The sequence below is a fragment of the Haliotis cracherodii genome, unplaced genomic scaffold (genome assembly GCF_022045235.1).
Source record: "Haliotis cracherodii isolate W230 unplaced genomic scaffold, xgHalCrac1.p SCAF_15, whole genome shotgun sequence".
Taxonomy (NCBI): Eukaryota; Metazoa; Mollusca; class Gastropoda; order Lepetellida; family Haliotidae; genus Haliotis; species Haliotis cracherodii.
In genome coordinates, this window is record NW_027266270.1 from 13,312,739 (window position 1) to 13,336,216 (window position 23,478).

General features: G+C 40.3%; 1 protein-coding gene across 1 annotated transcript; it reads left to right on the forward strand.

The window, feature by feature from the left end:
* The first annotated feature begins 236 nt into the window (after positions 1–236).
* LOC139462299 (uncharacterized) lies at positions 237–17,607 on the forward strand. The gene is made up of 14 exons (XM_071243925.1): positions 237–338; positions 531–782; positions 1,431–1,628; positions 2,825–3,082; positions 5,919–6,485; positions 7,118–7,309; positions 9,648–9,833; positions 12,431–12,637; positions 13,386–13,571; positions 13,819–13,959; positions 14,331–14,650; positions 15,508–15,613; positions 15,941–16,032; positions 16,817–17,607. Exons 1-14 carry the CDS (start codon positions 323–325, stop codon positions 16,853–16,855), a joined length of 2,760 nt encoding a protein of 919 aa, XP_071100026.1. The 5' UTR covers positions 237–322; the 3' UTR covers positions 16,856–17,607.
* Positions 17,608–23,478: the final 5,871 nt, after the last annotated feature.

A 23,478-nucleotide genomic window follows, 5' to 3' on the forward strand; every position in this document is an offset into this window, starting at 1 on the left:
AAAGCGGTAAATAAAACATCACAACTATGTATAACTGTGCTAAATCTTCATTTCGAGCTATTATGTTTCAGTGTCTGTCGTCAGTCGCCCGGTCAGCATTACACGCTTGGTTAATAGCCCGGCATCATTCACAGTAGGCTTCAACCGACAACCAACAGGAGGCTCCTGGATAAAATTAACACCAACTAGAATCGACTTGACTACTGATAACAGATTCCAAAAAACTGCCAACGGTTTAGAGAGGTCACTGGCCTTAGGCTCTGTAGTACTCTCAGATGGTGGAACATATACATATTCCGTTGGCAGCTTGAGTCCTCAAGCCATGTTAACTGTGTTCAGTAAGTTGAATAATAAAATCTTTGAATGCCAATTTAAAGTTGGATATGTAAATAACGACAGGATAGTTTGGATATTTTTTAAACAAATTTAATAACACATCCTTTTTGATAGCAGATTTTGAAGATCTATTAAGAATTTTTAGTGTATCTAAATAGTTTTTATCAAAGATGCATCCCAATATGTCTTTTCAGCCCCTTTATCTAACATCACAAGCAGCATTGGACAGAACGCCATTTTTGAGACGCAGGTTACCCCAACCGAGGCAGCTGACGGCTTCTGGTTGAAAGATGGTGTACGTGTGGATACATTCAATTCGAAATATACCATCACGAAGACGGCTACCGGACGAAGACTGGTTGTGAATAATGTTCAAAGTTCTGATCAAGGAGAATATACCTTTAATCTGAATGGTGTCACGACAAGAGGATTCCTGTCTGTCCGAGGTATATATTCCTTTGTGTGAAAAGTGGAATGTACGTTTTGCAAATGTTTCCATTTCAAATAAGCTTTATGAATTTTCGGAAAGATAAAAATATTTTCCAATGGATTGATACTAGATGTAAGATCCTCTCCACTCTATGGAGTGGCCTAGGTCTTCAGAAACCCATGCTTGCCGTAAAAGGCGACTATGCTTGTCGTAAGAGGCAACTAACGGGATCGGGTGGTCAGACTCGCTGACTTGGTTGATGCATGTCATCTTATCCCAGTTGCGTGGATCGTCTGTTCCAGACTCGATTATTTACAGACCGCCGTCATATAGTTGGAATATTGCGCTGTGCGGCGTTAAACAACAAACAAAAGGTTATATGATAACGGAAATGAATGAAGGATTATCTGAAAGGGTCAATGGATTGGTCCTTGTCCTGTAACTTTTTTGGAAGTAGCGCAGCAAAGAATCAGACAAGGAGCCGACGCTGTGACAACCTGACTCCATCAGGTGGTGGCGCAATCTGTGCTGGACCCTTGACCGAGACAATCAGAGAGAGCTGTGGATTGAGTGCTTGTGCAAGTAAGTTACCCTTTGTATTTAGTCTTAGAATCATAAAGATAATAAAAAAACATTCTATATATATTCGTAATTGCTTGTACAGAAACGGCACTGAATGGGGGATTTTCTGAATGGGGTCAATGGACTGGTACTTGTCCTGTCACATGTGGAAGTAGCGCAGAAAAGACTCAGACCAGGGCCCGACGGTGTGACAACCCGCCTCGAACAGGTGGTGGCGCAAACTGTGCTGGACCCTTGACCGAGACAGTCACAGTGAACTGTGGATTGAGTGCTTGTGCAAGTAAGTTACCCTTTGTATTTAGTCTTAGAATCATAAAGATAATAAAAAAACATTCTATATATATTCACAACTTTATAAATACCATATGGAAGAGTGTCAAGTGACGCTTGCTTAAGAAAATTGATCACAGTTACAACGTCGAAGACTAAGTGAGGGTTTTCACATGCTTTACTTTGGGCTTTCCTCCAACATCATGCCGTGATGTAACTGTAATCCTGTTCAAAGCGGAGTTACACCTCACTCACTCACTCACTCACTAATTCACTCACTCGAATATTGAACCCAGCTCCATCGAATGGCGGCAGAAACTGCATAGGGGATGATACTGAGACTCGTAATGTGAACTGTGGGCTTCCAGCGTGCCCAAGTAAGTCGTTGTTCAATTATGGACTGGTTGCAGCTGACGGTGGGTTCACAAATTCGAGTCAGTGGGGCCTGATGTCCCAAGGACCTCTGTTTTGTATATTAAAATGTCTGCATCCTCTGACATCAACTCATTAGTGAATGCAATACGGATGCTAGCTCATCCGACTGCAGGAACATCCACTCATCTTGGTATTCCAGTTATGTCACGGCGTGTCAGCTTAATGTGGGAGGAAAGCCCGAAGTGATGCAGGTCTCAGACGTTTACTACTTCGGTGGAACCCACGAGCACGGGTATAGTGCTGACAAACCTAGAATCGGGGCGAACCGGGATTCGAACCCACAATCATAGGTTTCTGGCGTGCCCAAGGGTCGCAACTCTGCACAGCGGCGCCTTAAACAACTGGGCCACCTGTACCCCTTAGTGTTAATGTGATTTGATTCAGCAATATGATCAGTGTTTAATAAGAACCATTTGTTGTTTTTATAGACCTTCAGTTGCTGCTATCAATGTCAAACGTAAAGGCACTGTATATCTGACAGTTATCTTGTTGGTAGTGCATGGCGCATTTAACAAAGTAAACTATGATGATTCAATTACAGCGCGCGGTGGGTTTACTTGTTTGTTGTTTAACGCCGCACGTAGCAAAATTCAAACGATATGGCGGCGGTCTATAAATCTATTGAAAAAACATTTTAATCAACGGGCAAGAGAATTACATCTATTTTAAGTGTTTTAGTTATGTTTCGAATGTTAGAAATGAACATTTTCAATAGCATTATATTTGTACCAGATAAAGTGGACAAATGACAACATATTGCAATATTTTCAGACCCCGATTTGACCAATCAGACAGTAGAAACAGGATATGCCGCAACATTCCAAGTAACTCTGTCTGAAACAAATGTCATGCCGGGCAGCTGGTTCAAAGATAGCACGCGGCTGTTCAATTCTGTAAAGACACAGATATCCAACAGAGGCAGGGTACAAACGCTGGTTGTAGTGAACGCCCAGCCTGTGGACTCTGGTGTTTACAGGTTCAGTGCCGGTGACGTGTCCACATCAGCGAGTCTCAATGTTCTACCTACAAGTGAGTTTACATCATATATTGTTATAATTGTTTTTGGTTTTGGAAGCCATGAGTGAGTAAGCGAGTTTGGTGTAGCGTCGCTTTTGACAATATTCCAGTTATATCACGGCCGGTCAGTTTCTTGTGGGAGGAAATGCCCCGAAGGGGTGCAGGTCTTAGACGTTTACCACTTACACGCACAATCACGGGTATGATGCTGACAAACCTAGAAACATAACCGGGGCGAACCGGAATTCCATCCCACAATCATAGGTTTCTGGCGTAGCCAAGGGACGCAACTCTGCACCGCGAATTGCGGCGCCTTAGACGACCTGTGTCCCCTGGAAGCCATGAAATATGTACAGGTATAATTGTGTATTAGATAACGGCAATCAAGTATACCGATACACTGAACTGCTCAGATCAGGGGAACCCGTGAAGATCGGGGTTTGAAGTGGTCGTACAAGGTTACTAACGGGATCGGGTGGTCAGTATCGCTGATTTGGTTGATGCACGTTATCGTACCTTGCTTAAGTTGATCGATGCTCATGATGTCAGTCCCTGTATTGTCTGGTCCAGACTCGATAATTTACAGACCGCCGTCATATAGCTGTACCATTACTCAGTGCGGCGTAAACCACAAACAAACAAAGACCATATGTCCCACATAAAGCACAATAAATTTAAATTCCACTTACAACACTCTAAAGAGAATGGTGGCATCATCTTTCCGTTCATCAAGTCAAGTTTATTTCAGTAATATGAATTGTCAAGGCAACGGATGTGTTAAGACTCTTATTATATAACCAACAACAAAAAGTTCTGACACCAATATTTTAGTGTATTTTTCAAACAAGTAAAGTTTGGTTTTCAATATTGTAGTACATGTATGGAATCAAGTCACAAAAACGCAACTGCTACAGAATAGCATGCATTCCATGCAAAAGTTTACTTTTATGCAAGCCCCATGGATTTCACTACCCAAAAATGGGTATAAAAACATGTGCGTTAACGGGATTCCATATGCATTGTTTAGCATCGTGCTGACAACAACCACTCAGAAAAACAACAAAATTACCCAATTATTCAACATTACAAAAAGCAACGCCTGTCTGAAAGTGAGGGTCTGCGAGCCATTGGTATGCTTGAAGCAGGAGCGAGTCAACATGATGTTGCAAGATCCTCGAAGTGGCAGGCCACGCGTAACCAGTAATCGACAAGACAACTGGATTCGAACAACACACCTACGAAATCGATTCCAGCCAGCAACAGTAACTGCAAAAAGCATCCGTGGCCTTCGAAGAATATCTTCACAAACCGTACGTCGCCGCCTCAGATGTGCAGGGATTGTCAGCCAGACGTCCCATTTTGACAGGAAACCACCGTCATGCACGTCTACAGTGGTGCGGAAAGCGTCTACGCTGGACGGCCATGCAGTAGGGACAAGTTCTATCCACTGAAGAGTCTCGTTTTCACCTCAGCCACAGCGATGGACGGATTCGAATGTGCCGACGACCAGGTGAACGTTACGTCAATCATTGTGTCATGGAAGAAGATCGGTTCGGGGGCGGCAGCGTTATTGGTATGGGGTGGGATTACAACAAGACAGAGGACCCGTTTGATAGCGGTAGAGGGAAATCTCAATGGACAGCGCTACCACGACGAGATCATCGGCCCTGTTGTTCTACCGTTTTTGCGTCGTCATGGACCAGGCATTACCTTTCAACATGACAACGCCCGGTCTCATATTGCTCAACTTGTTCAGGATTCTCTTCAACAAAACAACGTGAATGTCATCCCCAGGCCGGCTCGCTCCCCTGATCTCTCACCAATCGAGCACACTTGGGATGAGATTTATCGGCGCCTTCGACGTCAACTACGTGTTCCACCGACACTCAAGGAACTTCGAAACATGCTCCAGCAGATATGGACAGATATCCCACTGGACTTTGTGCGACGCCTGGTCCATTCCATGATACGAAGATGTGTTGCTAACATCGCAACCAGAGGTGGATACACACGCTGATGATTTGTAAATTGACATTTTTGCATGTTCATGTTTTTTTTTTATGAAATCATGCATATTCTGAAGTCTGTATGGCAAATTTAACCATTTGAACACTTACAGGAGTCTGTTGCAAACCGAAATTGTTTCAGATTTGGTAAAAAGCATAACTTTGCTCTAAATCTTATCCAATGTCACAGGAACTTTTGTTGTTCAGTATAGTTCAGGGCATTATTATCATTCCAAGTTACCATGTAATTGTGAATAACTGTATGGCATCAAGGGCGATCGGGTAGCCTAGTGGTTAAAGCGTTCGCTCGTCACGCCGAAGACCCAGGTTCGATTCCCCACACGTGTACAATGTGCGGAACCCATTTCTAGTGTCCCCTGCCGTGAAATTGCTAAAAGTGGTGTAAAACCATTCTCACTCACTCACTCACTCACTCACTCTAGTGCTGCTAGACTGGTGAAGGAGCGGTACAGAAACTTCCAGTTGCTTGTTAGCCTAGATAGTTGGACACGAGCGTTTTTAGGAGTAAGTGAGTGTGGCTTCGTTTTCATATAGTCGATTATCGAGTGGGCTGCTTACTAAGATTGTCTCATGTTTTCATGTAGTTTCTTTTATTTGTAAACAAATGAAATTATCATACTTACTTAAGTGTATATGCATGTACGTTTGGCTAGATTGTAATGACTATGTCCTACATTGCATATGATGCATGAAGCATATGAAGGAAGTGATGTGTCTTCATTGTACGAAAATGTCCTCAAAGTAAATGTTTGCCTTTTTTGTCAACACACACTTGAGAGTGGACCCATAATGAATTTGAAAATGTATTTGTGTCTTTCCAGACTGTGCAGCAGACGTTGTGATAGTTCTCGACGGTTCCAATTTCATCATTACCCAAACTGAGTTCCCAAAAATTAAAGAACTCTTAAAACAACAGATCAACACAACATTGCAGAACTTCAGCAATGTCCGATTTGGGGTCGTGGTCTACGGTCGTAATGTGTCTGGAACAATCGACCTCAGCTCGGATCCACTGTCAATAAAAACACAGATCGACTCCCTTTCTGTAATAGGAGGGGGAGCATATATCAACTTAGGGATTAGTGAAGCAAGACGTCTCCTTGTCGCCGACCAAGTATCAAAGTCTAAACACATGATAGTGGTCGTTGGTTCACTGAGCAGTTCTCCTTCGGATACCGTCATTGCTGGTAATGCTATCCGCTCTGCTGGAATCCAAGTAAAGGCCATGGGCGTCTTAGGATTCTTTAAGACTGTGCCAATCCTCTACACACAGTTCAAGATAAACTTGAATGCCATAACATCAGGTGTTGGATCAGTGACTGAATTCGACAACATCCCCTCTTTTGTTAATGCCTTTGATGTGAAGAGTGGAATATGTTCCTCTGTAGGTAAGAACCTAATGTAATGCGCACTTGTCCTTTGAAATCTACAAGCATATACTTGTTAACTTGTGTTTATACTAACAGAGCATTTTGTTTCTTTCCTTCCAAAAATTGTTTTCATTTGTTAAACTGGCCCAGTCGTCTTAAGAAGAGCAATCAGCTGGACAGAGTTGCCTCCCTTGGGCATACCAGAAACCTATGATCGTGGGTTGGAAACCCAGTTCGCCCCGATTATGTTTCTTTGTCAATCACCATACCCATGCTCGTGGGTTTCAAAGTGGTAAACAGCTAAGACATGCCTTTACGTGGGCTTTCTTCTCATGATACGCTAGAACGCCGCGATAGAACTGGAATCCTGTTCACAGCAGAGGAACACACAACTCACTCACCTAGTTCCGACTCTCGTAGGACTTCCAGGCTATAATAGGTGATATAGATGGAATATTTTTGAGAACGGTCTTAACACTCTATGATATAACTGGAATATTATTTACAGCAGCATTAAACCCAACTCACTCACTCATTGGTTAAAAACATGTATGTCTCAAATGATTTATATAATGTTAACATGTTTACAATGCTGTTTGAACCACAAAGATGAGGGGGGCTACTCTATCATGTTTCATGTTCTGTATTAGTGGACGGAGGCCTCTCAAGCTGGTCTTTGTGGGAGCTTGATAACTGTCGTGTCACCTGTGGAGTAAATGTTCAGACTACAGGTCGGAGGTCAAGATCCTGCATTGCACCAACCCCTCAAAATGGAGGACTCCCGTGTACAGGGCTCTTACAGGAAGCGGTGTCCAGGATGTGTGATGTGCCTCGTTGTCCAGGTACTCGCGATCGGGACACATTTACATACAGCAACAGACACATTTAGTTTCATTTATGGGCTTTGCGGCTTCTGTGTGTTTTTCGGGATTTTAGGGATTTCAGATGCATATTCTACATGACCTTTGTTTTGGTATCTATTTGTCGTCAACAGGGTTACTCAGTTTCGAGGGGCCACGAGTGGCCTTGTCGTCTAAGGCGCCGCAATTTCCTGGACAGAGTTGCGTCCCTTAAGTATGCCAGGAGCCTATGATTGTGGGTTGGAATCCCGGTTCGCCCGGTTTCTAGGTTTTGTCAGCACCATACCGGTTAAACCAAAGTGAAAAACGCCCAAGACCTGAACCACTTCGGGCCTTCCTCCCACATCAAGCTGACACGGCGTGAATAGTGTTCAAAGCAGCGTTAAACCCAACTCACTCACTAATATAAGTTTCGATTCGTATGATTTCAAGATTAGAATAGGTCAAATAGCTGGAATAATTCGAATGTGGCCTAAGCAAAAAAGCAAACAACAAAGTTAACTTGGAAGAGTATGTAATATAGGAAATCATCTGAGTAGTTGTAAATTTGTGTGAGTGATTGAGTTGTGTTGATGCTTTGAACAGTAGTGTTTTTAAAATGTAGAAGGAAATTCCAAACGAATTTCTAAGGCTTGATATATATATATGTGTGTACCATAATCGATTTCTGCTTAAGGTAATACACATAAATACATGAATTGTTTTAAAACCATTCCGATTGAATAATAATTATGTGTTTATGAATCACTGTCAAAAAGTAATGATACCAGGTGTTCACGTTAAAAAAGGTGAGCGTATCCTGCCCCACCGATGACATCCTTCACAAACGGAAAAGCAAGTTATATGTTTACATGTGAAACAAAACACGGGAACATATGGTCAAAATAGGGTTTTGCATCAGACATCATTTTTGTCACTTGTTGCGATATTCGGTCGTCAACTTTAACTTCAGGTATTTACGGCTTTTTTAATTGGTTTCAATGGCCAACAACAAGTGTTAATTACCTGGATTAAGCTTGATGTTTTCAGGGTAACGTGGTTCAACATACCAATAAACACGAACAGACAACAGTGTCATGCCGTAAACTGCAATATGTACATGTCTACATGACATTACTTATTGCCAGCCAATTATTTCCATGTCCAATCATCAAAGTAGGACGACAAATATAAAATAAAAAAAAAGCTGCATAGCATTGAGAAATAATATCATCAGACCCTTTGACTCGTTATATGGTAGCTTAATTTGTATGACAGTTGACTATATCTTTGATTTTTGTTCTTTTAGCTTTTTATATATCCTGGACTAAGGCACATGCGATCGCCTAAATTGCGTGAATCGATGCTCATGATGTCAATCACTAGATTGTCTGGTCCAGACTCGAATATTTCTGACCGCCGTCATATAGCTGGAATATTGCTGAGAGCGGCCTTAAACAACAAACAAACATGCGATGACAGGCGTTTATTAATAAGTGAAACAATTAATGGTCATATGGACTGTATTGCTTGGTATATTGAATCATCCTAAACTGTAAACCACTTTTGTGTTGGCAGCCTATGTTGGGGGGTAAACATTGTCTATTTTTTATGTTCTTTCGTTTTGATTAGTATGTTATAAACATTGTCGGCATGTTCGATATCTTTCCCTGTGGGAGCGGTCGAGTAGCCTAGTGGTTAAAGCCTTCGCTCGTCACGCCGAGGACCCGGGTTCGATTCCCGACATGGATACAATGTGTGAAGCCCATTTCTGGTGTTCCCCGCCGTGATATTGCTGTTATATTGCTAAGTGCGGCGTAAAATCAAACTCACTCACTCACTCTTTCCCTGTGTTTTATCTGATTGCCCTGGATAAACCCGTTATGAGAGTAGTACTATATCATGTTTACTTCAGGATTTACGGTACATGTATAAGCAATATTTCTGTTCACCTGTCCCTAATAACCATTGAATTCTAGGATTACTTTTGTTGTCGAGGTCAAAATAATGTTAACTAAGATAACTCAGAGCAAATTAATCCTATGAGCCGAGTTGTTGTTCAGTTCAAATTTGCCTTTGCCGAAAACATAGTTGTACACTGTTAATACTACAACTGTTTTCCGTGACGATAAGCTATAATCTTCCTAATTGTCCAAGTAAGTATTCCAAGCCCGCAGGAAGACAGTTTGTTTATGACCATATTCTCCTACAATAATGACAATATCGTAAATTTGTCTGATATGATGTTGTAGCCTAAACAATATAGGATGAAAATTGTTGGTTTATGTGTATGCGTTCCTGTGGACTCAAACGGTTCATCATTTTACTTATGTCCTTGTAGTCAACGGCACCTTCACACAGTGGGGACAATGGGACAACCCGGCGTGTGGTGCGACGTGTGGACAGACAGCTACCAAGACAGTGAGGAGAACTCGGATCTGCCTCCCCCCTCAGTTTGGTGGCTTGAACTGTCTGGGGCCACTCAGCGAGACTCAAGAAGTTTCCTGTGGGCTCGTTCTATGTCCTAGTAAGTGAAAATGAGTAAATGTGAGACTTTATACATCATAGTTTGTTTTGTAGACATATGATTTGAATCAAGAATCTTATAGTAAGAATTTCTTTTATGCAAATTGTATGACCGACGGATTCTACCCGGTTGCTACCGGTACGGCAGGACATGCTTACCCTTTATGTCACCAAAACCAAACCTAACCATTATCCTCAATTTTTCTTGAGAAAAGCGTCGAGATATTTAGTGTATTTTCTCTCACAATCAAATTGATATGAAGCCACTGTAAAACATCAAAATCAAATTTCGTTACTCACTGTGGACGGAATGGAGTGGCGTTCCATGTACAGGTACCTGTGGTACATCGTACACGAGAACAGTGACCAGAGTTAGAACATGTAACAACCCATTACCTGCCAACAATGGCCGCAACTGTAGCCAACTTGGGCCTGCGACAGAATCAGTCGGAAGGCTTTGTCCTCTAACACCTTGCCCAAGTGAGTACATGTGTACAAGTATCGTATAAATCTTTTTTGGCAATCGCAATTGTCAAACATGGTTATACAGAAGATAGTTAATGATAATGCGAAAGTATGCTTAATTAATCAATTATAACACGTCCTTAATTAATATACCGTTTCATATGAACAGGGAATGAGGTTTTATATTGCAATAATAAGAAATTATTATTGTTTACTATTAACTATTACTATTACTAAAAACTATAATGAATTATGAATAGTGTAACTCCTTTTCCTTGCAACTTCTGACTGCATCTAACATAACTGATTTTTTTAATATGTACAATACTAGTTTGCTACATATGGTAGTATATATATGATCATGGCAGATACTTCAATTCTCCTCATAGTCTTTCTCTCAGTAGTGAACGAATTGTAATATCTGTGATGACCTGGGTAAAAACTGGTCTTCAGCAACAAAGACTTGTCATAAGAGGCGACTATCGGTATCAGGTGGTCATATTCGCTGGCCCAATTTCGTATATCGATGCTCATGACGTAAATCAATGGATTGTCTGGTCTAAAGTGATTTCAATAACTGTCGTCACTCAATGAGAGAAACATGACATTTCAACAGACATGGAATGTCCTATTTGTTATGCACCTTTTTCTGCCAGAAAATTAATTGTTTTCACCAACCCTTGTAATGCGTCTTAAAAAGTAATTCCAAGTTTGCAAAATCTTAAAAAATATAAACAATATTTGAGGTCACAAAACCTCTTTATCATACATTTGGATATGATTATTTACAAAATCAACTCAACAAAAATATTATTGCAAGCTACGAGACCGCTACTGGAAACAAAGGAATACACGCTGGTCAAGTAACAAAAATGGCGTTTTGCGAAACGAACAGTCTCGATTGACGCGTTACATGAGAAATGTACAGTTTGTAACGAAACCTTTTCAAGCACCTTACTCCATACATCACCACCTGTCACTATTTTACCTTGTCCATGTAAAACTAACATAAAAAGGAAGTTTGTGTACAGGCCTGACACTTACGAAAAAGTGAGACAATTTGCAGGGAGTAAACTCTTGTATGGCAATAGTTCCGTCAAAGTGTTATGTTCACTGCAGTGAAATATCAAGTGTTAGGTTCACTGCAGTGAAATATCAAGTGTTATGTTCACTGCAGTGATATACCAAGTGTTAGGTTCACTGCAGTGATATACCAAGTGTTAGGTTCACTGCAGTGATATACCAAGTGTTAGGTTCACTGCAGTGAAATACCAAGTGTTATGTTCACTGCAGTGATATACCAAGTGTTAGGTTCATCGCAATGAATATAATACTTTTCTCAACTTCAGAAAACTCTTTCACACTGAAGTATATAATAAATACGGCAGCATACCTTATCTCAAATCAATCCATTTTCTCTTTATGTTGTTTCTTTCAGTAATGCTACAATATCTATTTACATATTCATTGATGTCACTTTTTCCCTCGAAATATCATTTCATATCAAAAGAAAAAATTATAATTAATTGTAACATCAAGGAAATGAATACCCTGTACCTTCACCAAAATGATAAATTATTATGACATGCTGACACGCGAATCTGCCTTTCCTAGGGTGTTGGATAATTTAAAATACAGCTGTGCCATTGTATGGTGGTCGGCGTTGGTCATACACTCTCCCTCAATATATACAACCTCTGCTCTATATGATGCGATGACATCGTCAATACTATTTGGTGAACGTTGACGCGTGTGTGGATCATATCCAGTAGATATAACATGTATACCCGGAGATGTCGTGATATGGCGGTTGTTCAGCTGACTTATGTTATCAGAAACTGCTTAATCAAATATTTTAACCTTAGTATAGATTTCTGTCACATTATTCGGGTACATGCAAACACTGTTTAAAACAACACTTTCAGATTTTTTTAAATATTTAATCAGTGCATAGAATGAACTGTAAACCTACGAAATAAATGCTTTCAGATAAGAACCATTACAATTTGCCTTTTAAGCGTTATATGCGTTCAATTGGTAGGTATGGAATATATACTATGTAGATCGTCTTTATGCTACTGACTGGTACTTTTGAGCACTTTTTAATTTTTTTAATGAAATATCACATACCAGATGCCAGTCAACACTTATGCGACAATCTACAACGGCAGAATGATGTTGGGTATCGCTATCATCCAAGTGACTGTGACAAGTACGTTCAGTGTTTCTTCAACCCCAGCGGTAATGTCATCGGAGTCTACAGAAGCTGCCCCTTCGGTTTCTACTGGAACCAAGTCACGTTCCAGTGCGATGAATCATGGAAGGTTTCATGTCCTCTTGGTATGGACCTGCATATTTAAAACGTTTCTTTTATCACTTACATTTTGCTTGATATGCAACATTTACACATAGAAATATATATACACGCGTATAATGTTGGGTGCAATAATTGAAATGTGTGTAACAATAATAACGAAACGGTCAAAATCATAAGCAACTTTGAGGCTGCCTGACTGAATATCTTATGAGGTTAACTCCAGTCTTTACCGTATGTATTCTTAACATCACCCTCTGAAATTACAAGGCCTTAAAGCTGACTCTTTACAAGAATAATCCAAGGTGTGGTGTCCCTAACAATGTTAAACAGAATTCTTATCTGATTTTAAACATGGCCGCCACGGCAGCCATATCGAAATATAAATTCTGTCTTTTATTTAGCCATTTCTGTGAGTATCATGACATTTGAAACGCAGGAAGTATGCGGCATGTTGAATATAATGTTATACGTTCTTTGGTATATTTTGACCTACGACCTTTCCACGACACTCCCTCGTTCTTTCTAGTGCTACGGCAAGTACACTGCCTAAGGACTCTGTTATTTCTTTTGTTTATTATCATTATATGATATCAGGCACAAGTTTTTCACCATTTACAAGGAGACAATTACTCTACATGTTGAATCATCAACTGTTAACATTTAAGAAGGAAGTCGTCATATACTTATATGAACTATGATTTTGTGGGTATCTTCTTTCCCATATTAAAAGTGTTAACTGTTTGTGCTAATTTTGGTACCCTCCCAATCCAGAACGGTGCACGGGGTCGTGTGCAGCCAGCTATAAGTTGGAAGGAAGCTGCAGATCCTACTGGCTGTGTGATGGGATGAAATCCGTGGCCAAATGTTGTCCCCAGGGATTCAGCTTCTTCCCTGGTCACGGATGCCGCGCCAACTACTACTGCGATGATTTATGTCCGAATACTTACAGTTGCAGAGGTGAGATTTAAACACTCCGATACCCCCATTCCACCTCTTAGTTACATAAATACATATACCTCGAGATACTTTTAGCCTTAGATGACTGTAGAATATGAAATGATAATATACTTAAATCCACTGGTTTTTTATATAAAGCGTATTAAGAGGCGCAAAGAGACCATTTGCCCGCTTTGAAGGAAATTTCACAAAGTCAGTTATGCATGCATTACCTAAAGACTAAGTATAGCAATCATTTTGCTTAAAGAAGTATGTCAGAAACGCCCTGACTGGTCCGGAACAGCAGGAATCTACAACACCTTTGTTGAAAGCATTGGGTGGAAGTCAGGCTCTTGTAGATCAGGGACTGTATTCGACATTGCTGAGTGTGGCTGCATAGACCAAAGAGGTAAGTTATTCAATCATGGTATTAAGTAAGCATTGATACGTCAATCAAAAGAAAAGCTTCAGGTGTTTTCTCAAGCGTTTTGTTACTCATGAAAAGAAACGTAGCAACAACTAGATTGGGGCAATGTATTCAAAAAGCTATATTCACGAATCAATGATAATGTTCACAGATGTCCACGTCTGTCCTCGCGTAGCCATGTCACATATGGTGGGTGGAGGTCAGTGTCACATGTCAGTAATGACAAGTTTGTCAGAAAGCCTGGACAAATTGTCTGTAACACTGATTTCAAGTTTTACACACACATGCTCTAACATAACATCTGCTGGTAAATACTTTCTTTTATGTACAAAGTCTACAAACTTGTTTTTCAGGCTGTGCAATTACTCATGACTTGGACTCACGGACCCCTCTGCCCTGGCTGCGTGCCACTAACGTGAGCATCAACTCCGAAATTGCAACACTAGTCTCCACCAGCCGCATGTACCTCGACATCAAGATGACAATCAACACTCCCGTTTCTGTCAAGCTCCGTTTCAGGGAGGCACAAGCAGTTTCTGGGAGACGTATTCTGATGAGCAGCAGTGACTGCAAGAAGGGCAACAGTTTGCTGATCACGATAGAAGATCAAGGAATACAGTTCAGTGTATGGTCCTGGTATGGGGATGTCACCAAGATGACGATTTTTACCCAGGTGTGTACGTTTGCTTGGGTTCAGTCAAGGTAGAATGCATAGTCTTGGAATACAAATCCTTCAAGGACATGTTGGATTAGTGAGTGAATGAGTGAGTTAACGTTTTACATCGCATCGGCAATATTGCAGCAATATTGCGATGAAAAGTTAATTATTATAAAATGCCTGTCGACAAAGGACAGTAAAACAGTCTCATGTATCTCAGTTTAGGTATAAAACAAACCAGTTCACAATTAAAAGAAAGAATATTTCAGTAGATTAGGTAGTAGAAAATAAAACTAGGTTATATACCACTGGCAACCAAAGCTAGACCACCTAACTGGGGATCTTGGGGACTTACAGTGTTTTGGCTTCCCGCATGATGCGCATGCTGGATTATCTGAAGCATAATGTGTTGTTGGTCCTCTAAACAATTGTCAGTCGACTCTATTCAAACATCCTCAAACACCCAGTCTATTATATTTCCCTATTTCCCAAATACACACCCTGAATCCATTCGCTACCATAGGAAGTGACGTCACAATCTCCATAAGTAACTTCGCACAGAATGTCTCTTGCTCAGTGGTGTACGTTGACTGGACGTCTGATGTTGGAGTCTCGTTACTCTTATCAGACTCAAAACAAAGCCTACGTGACAATCTGGTCCAGGTGTCTGTCATAACAGAGTGGGGTTATAATACACTGAAATACGTTGACAAAAAAACTATTCCGGTTGAATCTCACTCACTCACACTCACACTCACACTCGCACTCACACTCACATACACGCGCGCGCACACGCATGCAAGCACACACACAACTTCCCCAGAATATCAAATGGGTGGTTCCTTACCGTAATATATGTATCTGTATTTCAGGGCATGTCAGGGTCTGACTGGAAGACAGTTAATGTTGGCTACAACGGACGAGAGTTGTCAGGAGTGGTAGAGTCTGGCAGATTAACCTACATGTCAAAAGTCATGGGTAATGTCTTTTAACATAAACAGCGCGAAACATTACATAGTTTCGACTCCAATATGAATATGTTTACAAAAGTGTTGTTCTTAAATAGCTAAACATTCTAGCATATGAATTGAATATATTAAGTACGCCCAAAATATATGGGCAAGCGTGGTGATGAAATACCATTATTTGATGTTACATCTTTATTGTCAGTACATATATTATCAATACATAAAGAAATATCACCGCAATACAATTAATGTATAAATGCCATTCTGATTATATCCGACTGCTAAGTTTGCCATGTTGGCTTTGAGTGATATGTTTCTATATTTCTACATAAAACAGCCTCCAACGCTAACATCATGGAGTGTGGTCTACAGGTCGGAGGCGACAACTCATCAAACACATCCGCAGCATTTGTTGGTTCAATAGACACGGTAAGAATTCATTGACTTTTTTACCTGCTACGTAGTCATGAATAACACAAGCAATAACCACAATATGTTATTACGAAGGATTGGACAGGTGTGACAATAGCTTGTTGTCCTTTACTCAAAAACAAAAAGAAACTTGTCAAACACATACAATGTTATTCTCTAAATGTTTAAACTGCCGACAGAACAAACCACTTGTCAAGATAGACAAGAAGCGGTCGGGTAGCCTAGTGTTGAATGTGTTCGCTCGTCACGCCGAAGACCGGGGTTCGATTCCCGACATGGATACAATGTGTGAAGCCCATTTCTAGTGTCCCCCCGTGATATTGCTGGAATATTGCTAAAAGTGGCGTAAAACCATACTCACTCACTCACTCAAGACAGACAGAGGGTAGCTTGTTGTTTAAATGCATATTAAGGTCAAAGACAAATTGTTTAATGGCCTGTTATCTGATTTTATTGGATTCTGAGAACAGAACTCTTCTGGATTTTCCACTATGTGTGAATGATTTTCATGGTTTATTAAGCACCAAATCACAACAAATCATCATGAACATGGTATGTGTACTTGTATATACAATCATATTTTAATTCCGCGTCGAAATCCCTCAGAGTTACAGATACCTCTTAACATCCCGTTTAGTTAAACATACGTTAGGTACAATTGATGTCCAGACGAAACTGCATAGAAACACCAAAAACATTAACGTAGCAAACAAACAGCATAAATATTTTAAACAGCAAACATTAAATTGTTAACTTGACGTCATTTATTTATTTATTTCAGCTACAAGTCTCACGATGCAACCCGGGTCTTACACCCTAGAAGCTCTCTGTCCACTCATTTCTACAGAAATAGAATTTTTCCATGAATTGTCATTGAACATCTCTGTGTTCTTATTATTTGTGTCAATTGCCAACTGCTAAGGATGGCCTCTGGTCTATATTTCGAAATATTTCTGCCATTTACATGTACAATGACATGCAAGACATCCACTTTTTTAATAAATGGGGCAAAATATCCTGCAGATGTTTCAAAAGGATTAACCTAAACTGATAAAAATCTTTGAAAGTAACATTAAGTTTTAGTGTTTGGTTCACGGCTGTACCGCGATAGATTTGGGGTTAAAACACTTCCGATAGAAGGTAGGAATTATACAGTGCGGCAGACATCCGCTAATTTGCAGTGTAGATTTGGAGCAGTTTGTGGAGTAGATTGTGGACTGCACACAGCAGAATGAACGTCACTGGTGGTTTCAAGATGAACCCTGAAAGGTTTGAGAAGAGATCAGAAGACAACAGATCGACTGGATTGATAGTTCTATTGTATTGTTATGATAGTTTTACGTTAAAAACCTGTTAATTTTATTTTATTTTATTTTTGCTACACAGATCTGTTATAGTTCTATTACAATGTTATTATTTAGTTGCTTTACATATTTGTTACTCTTATTAGCATGCTATTATATCGTTGCTTTATATATTTGTTTGATACACATTGCATAGAGTTAATAGTTACGTTTATGGTTCTATTGGTTCTCTCATCTACGTTTTATATTTTTACTTTTAGTTTTTATCCGTGATTATAGGTTTGAATATTCATCTCGCTCAATTAATTATATTGCAGTAGATATCAGTCATATATGTACTGTCAATAGCTTTTTTAATATTTGTAGCGGAAATTGATTTCTTCAGTTTACTTGTATTTCTGATAAGATATAGGAAATAAAGTAATATTGCACTTACATTGGATTTTGTTCATGTAATAAACTACAGCTGAGCAACTATAAGATATATATAAACTACGTTTAATTCATTACAAAGTAGTTTTTTTTAAATTCTTGCGTATCGATTCCCAAATTTGAACGCGACTGTTAACCAAGAAATCGGTACGTTCAACTAAACAGTGCAATCACTGAACAACCATACGAGATCGATGAATTATTTACAAATTATATTGGAATACACAGGATTTGGTTTACATTTATAAAATGCAATACCATGATGTCAAAATGTGTAGCAGCAGCAATATATACACATGCACAAAAGTTAAGCGCAACCATATTCATAGTCTCTTGATTTCACGTGTGGGAATCAGAAATTCGAAATATGTTGATGTATGACTGAATTAGGCTTCCATGGTTTCATGAGCCCAAATTTGTCCAGATACCACAAGGAAAGCGTGCTCTACGTGTTGCTACAGTTCCCCTACCCTATAAATAGTGAAATTCAAGTTTCAGACACGTGGTTGCATTTTGCTCCTGTGTGAGATTTTCCTTCCAATAGAGGTTGAATATCAGCCTTGGTGAGGAGAAAGTTAACGAACGCTGAAAGATGGCAAGTGATAGGCATGAAAAATGCTGACATGTCATGCAGGGCCATTGCAAGACAAATGGGTCGTCATCACAGTGTTATCACTCGTTTGATTGTCAAACATGGTCAGACCAATGATGTCAATGACAGGTATAGGTCTGGTAAGCCAAGTAGGACCTCTAACAGAGAGGATAGACGTCTTTTCAGGATAGTCAGACGAAATCCACTTCAACAGCTTTAAGACTGCAGTGGATAACCCATCAGAGACTCCCGACGATGACCGTAAGCGTCGCCTCAGAGTGGCTGATTACAACGCCAGAAGACCAATAAAACTGACTGAGAGGCACATGCGGAATCGTCGGACATGGTGTCGTGCCCGTAGTCGATGGAACGTGCACGTGGCCAACTGGAGAAGGAGGATTGGTCTGACGAGTGTTGAATGCTGCTACGAACTGTTGATGGTCGAATGCGGGTTTGGAGGCAACGTAAGACTCGTTTTGAACCAAGGAACATCCAGAAGACCTTAGCATGTGGCGGGGGTCTGTCATGATATGGGGTTGTGTTTCCTTAGGCTGAAAACTTCCGCTGGTGACAATTCGTGGAAACCTGAATGGCCAACAATACCAAGATGCCGTTCTTCGTGCAGTGGTAGTCCCTCATTTTGACAACCATCCTCTTCAGACAAGAACTGTTTACATGGACGACAATGTTAGACCACACAGATCTCGGGTAGTTTGGGCTTATTTGCCTCAAGAAGCTATTGCCACTCTTCCTTGGCCGGCCTGTAGTCCGGATTCCGATTGAGCATCTGTGGGACATTCTTGGCCGGAAAATCAGAAATCGTGATACCCCAGTTCAAAATCTCGCTGGACTTGAAGCCGCACTTCATGAAGAATGGATCCGTTTGCCTCAGAGAAGCATTCAACGACTTGTAATATAATGAGTATGAGGCGTAGGGTTGAAGCTGTGGTCAATGTCCGTGGATCATACACACGTTACTGACGTTTCTGTCTTGCAATAGACTCTGCACTCACTAGGGTGTCTATGTGACACCTGATATTGTCTGCTGATATCATGACAGTTACATGACAAAAAAGGTTTTTAATGTTTTTAATCCTTCAATTTCTGGTCTTCGGTAACAACTTTTGCATCACATGAGGTTTACATATACGGCTTATAACAATCGTACATCTCGTTATAATAGTCATCATTTAGTGCCAAAAGTAACAGCTCACAAATATGGTGGGTGGCGCTTAACTTTTGTGCATGTGTATATATTTTCATCCCCGTCCACCGCACTACCAAACATTTCACCTACAAATCATTTTAGTGTCTCCAAGTGCCTACAGAGCAGACATACCGTACTCGACGTAATAAGCGCTCAGGGCGCCATCAAAATTAGAAATTGGGGGCTCTTATTAGAATAGTATTTTGGTGGGGGAAAAACAGAGTTGAAAGATAAATGTGTACATTGATCAATTGGAAGGGGAGCTAGCTGGGATTGTTCACTAGCCAATATATTAACAAATATCGTCGTGGGCGCTTATTAGAGCAGGCGCTTATTACGTCGAATACGGTATTGCTAATATGCTCCTACTTACAATACATTATGAACTTCTCCACGTACGTTGTCGCCATACTAAAACACCAGAGTACGAGATTTCCCGAATCTCCCGTTCTCGCGATCTCCAAGTCACGCAGTTTATGCATGTTTGGTTGCTTTCGAGATTGCCAGAATTTGTTCAAGCTTCAATATGGCGCCACATACACCTGCTCATTGTCAGCATTTGTTAGATTTGGTGTTTGATAGTGTTTCATGAACCCATGCTTTTGGAATAGTCGGATAAGGGCAATGTGCTGTGCTTTTAGCAGATATTTCCTATAAGCACGGAAAGGGTTTAACGCTTTTATTCAGTATTCAAAACGGTAGATTCTCACTACACCCACTTGTGTGTTTGGCATGTCGTATTGTCTTGTTTTAAAGTTTCGCCTCGTCCCTTGTTCTCGCAATGGCATCTTCATATCACGCTCCCTCAATCTAATAAGTAATGTTTTAGTCAGCTGAAACTGAGTCCGAAGTGGAACTATTTATGTTTATATATACATATATGTATGTAGTTTATGTATTATAAAAAATCAAATATATTTAAAATACGCCTTGAATTAATTCTATGATCATTTCGCCACAATTACAAGAGGGTGACATTTGAACCCTGCAGGCACACTGCGGGGACATTTACGTATTAAGTTAACTTTGCTGAAATCTTGTCCAACTACATGAATGGTTTGTTGGTTTGTTGTTTAACGCCGCACTCAGCAATATTCCAGCTATATGACGGCGGTCTGTAAATAATCGAGTCTGGACCAAACAATCCAGTGATTGATATCATGAGCATCAATCCATTCAATTCGGATCGATGACATGCATCAACCAAGTCAGCGAGCCTGACCATCCGATCCGACCTCTTACAAGCGCAGACGCCTTTAACAACAAGCATATGGTTGCTGAAGACCTATTCTACCCCGGATCTTCACGAGTCCCAACTACATGAGCAGTTCATCAGTGGTAGTATCTTCATCTGTGTTTTCATCTGATGTTTTATTGTCGTCATTTACTTTTTAACTTACATGTATACTGTACCTTTATGGGCTGGATAATACTTTGAACAGTGTAAATATCTTATGTTTTGAGGTGTCAAAAATGTGACAGCGACACTTTCATGCATATTTGTTTCACTCTCTCACTATTACTTTGTGATCAAAAGAGCGTTTTGGCACCTTGTTGATGACTGGCAAATTGTCCTGCTCTATTTTCTTTCCATTTTCAAGGAAGCACACAGGAGGCGTGGTGTTAGACCACAAACCTCGTCGAAAAGATGGTTCTTCAGAAGGTGCCATATTTATCGCTTAGCCAGATATATTTTACGAGCGTTTCCTTAGACTGTCGTAACGCATTGTTATGCATAATAGACAAATATTAATAGATGTTGTTTCGATGGTCAGAGAAAACACTTCTCGGTTTGGTTGAAAAGTACATCTTCGGGGTTGAATAGCCCCGAGGGTTTAGATTTTCAACCGAAACTTCGGAAGCGTGTTTTACCCTGTACAATAGACACTGGACAAAGAGGATAGATGATTTATTAAACATCGGAAAATAAACCAATATTTCCCACATATAATAACTATCCAACATACACGAATAACGCCAACGTAAGATATGTAAATGTTCTTGAACTGAATTATGTGACTGAATACGGAATGCACTTCATATCAGAAACATGTTGATATCTTTATGTTAGTGCTGATTTCCGGAATCATATCCCCGATATCTTGAATTTAACTGACTTTCGTATTTTTCTTGGCAAAGAACTTTGCGAAGGTAAATTATGAACCATTTTAGTAAATTCATTATGCAAACATTAGATAGAATAACGTGTATTTTTCGATGTGATCTCATCAATTGCTGGGGCGGTCGGGTAGCCTAGTGGTTAAAGCGTTCGCTCGTCACGCTGATGACCCGGATTCGGTTCCCGACATGGGTACAATGTGTGAAGCCCATTTGTGGTGTCCCCCCAAAAGCGGCGTAAAGCTCACTAACTCACTCATAATTTGCTAAAATAAGAATATTTATTGATTTCAATCTTGTTACAAATACAGGATGACAGAACTCTATGCACGGATACAGTGTACTGTTCTTTGGTTGCTGTTTAAGAATTAAACCAACGTCAGTAATTAATAATAAAAGCAGTTAACGTTGATAATCCACCAAGTAGAGAAGGTTAACACGATTAACACGTTACACAACCTCCACTGCAAGATGCCCTGTATGGAACGTTAACACAAATAACACGTTACAAAACCTCCATCGCTTTTCGACCCAGTAAGTAATGTTACGTGTTAATTCCCAATTGAAACTACATGTTAAGCCAGAAATTTGAACGTATAAGAATTCCTTGTGAAGCCAACCAACAACAAATGGTATACAATCGACAAGTGTATTGTAAAATGAACAATTCAACACATAGTACTGCGCAGCAATTACAACGGCAATACACAAAAGAGTGGTAGTACAATATTCAGTGGCAGCATCAAATACAAAATATGATGGCAGTCGTGATGTCTATCAACAAGTTCAGTGATAATAATATTCACCTATCCGCAATAGTGGTCACACTTCCGGGAATACGGGGTGATCATTAATCGTCATACAAAAGCTGGTCTTGATGAAATGCGGGATGAAATATGAGATGATACAAGCATGCGCCTACCCCATTTTTATAGCCTAACCAGTTTCCACCACATTCTACACAGTGTCAAACCAGTCTAGTGTCACTAGAAGATCCCTGAATATGTTTCTATAACGTTTGACATCCATCTATGCTATTCCGGAAGTTTACAGATAATTCGAATATCTAAATGTAACAACTTCTTCATCACTTCTAACACCAAATAGTACTACATAGTACCCCTAACAACCAATCTCTGTCGGCACACAATTCAATGAACGTCTACTGAATCTCATCAGAAACAATAAATACAGTTGCAATCCTGGTTAAACAATTACACTGCCATTTTACAGGATTGAGTGAGTGAGTTGGGTTTAACGCCGCTTTTAACAATATTCCAGTTATATCACGGCGTGTCAGCTTAATGTGGGAGGAAAGCCCGAAGTGATGCAGGTCTCAGACGTTTACCACTTCGGTGAAACCCACGGGCACGGGTATGTTGCTGACAAACCTAGAAACATAATCGGGGCGTACCGGGTTTCGAACCCACAATCATAGGTTTCTGGCGTTCCAAGGAGCGCAACTCTGCACAGCGAATGGCTACGCCTTAGACGACTGGGTCACCCGTGCCCCCATTTTTCAGGAACGTCAACACAATGTACACGTTACACAGCTTCCACTGCTACTCAACCCTGTAAAGATCGTTAACACAAATTCAACCTTGTAAATATACCTTCCTTCCCCCCTCCCCCCATCCTCACACCATGTAGCCATACCCTCCATCCCCACCCCAGCCAGTAACTTACCACACCCATCTATGTCCTACAGACCCATAACCCTTACCACCGGTTATAATTATAACATACATGTCAGTGAAGGATATATATTCTAGCAAAAGCCAACAAGATAA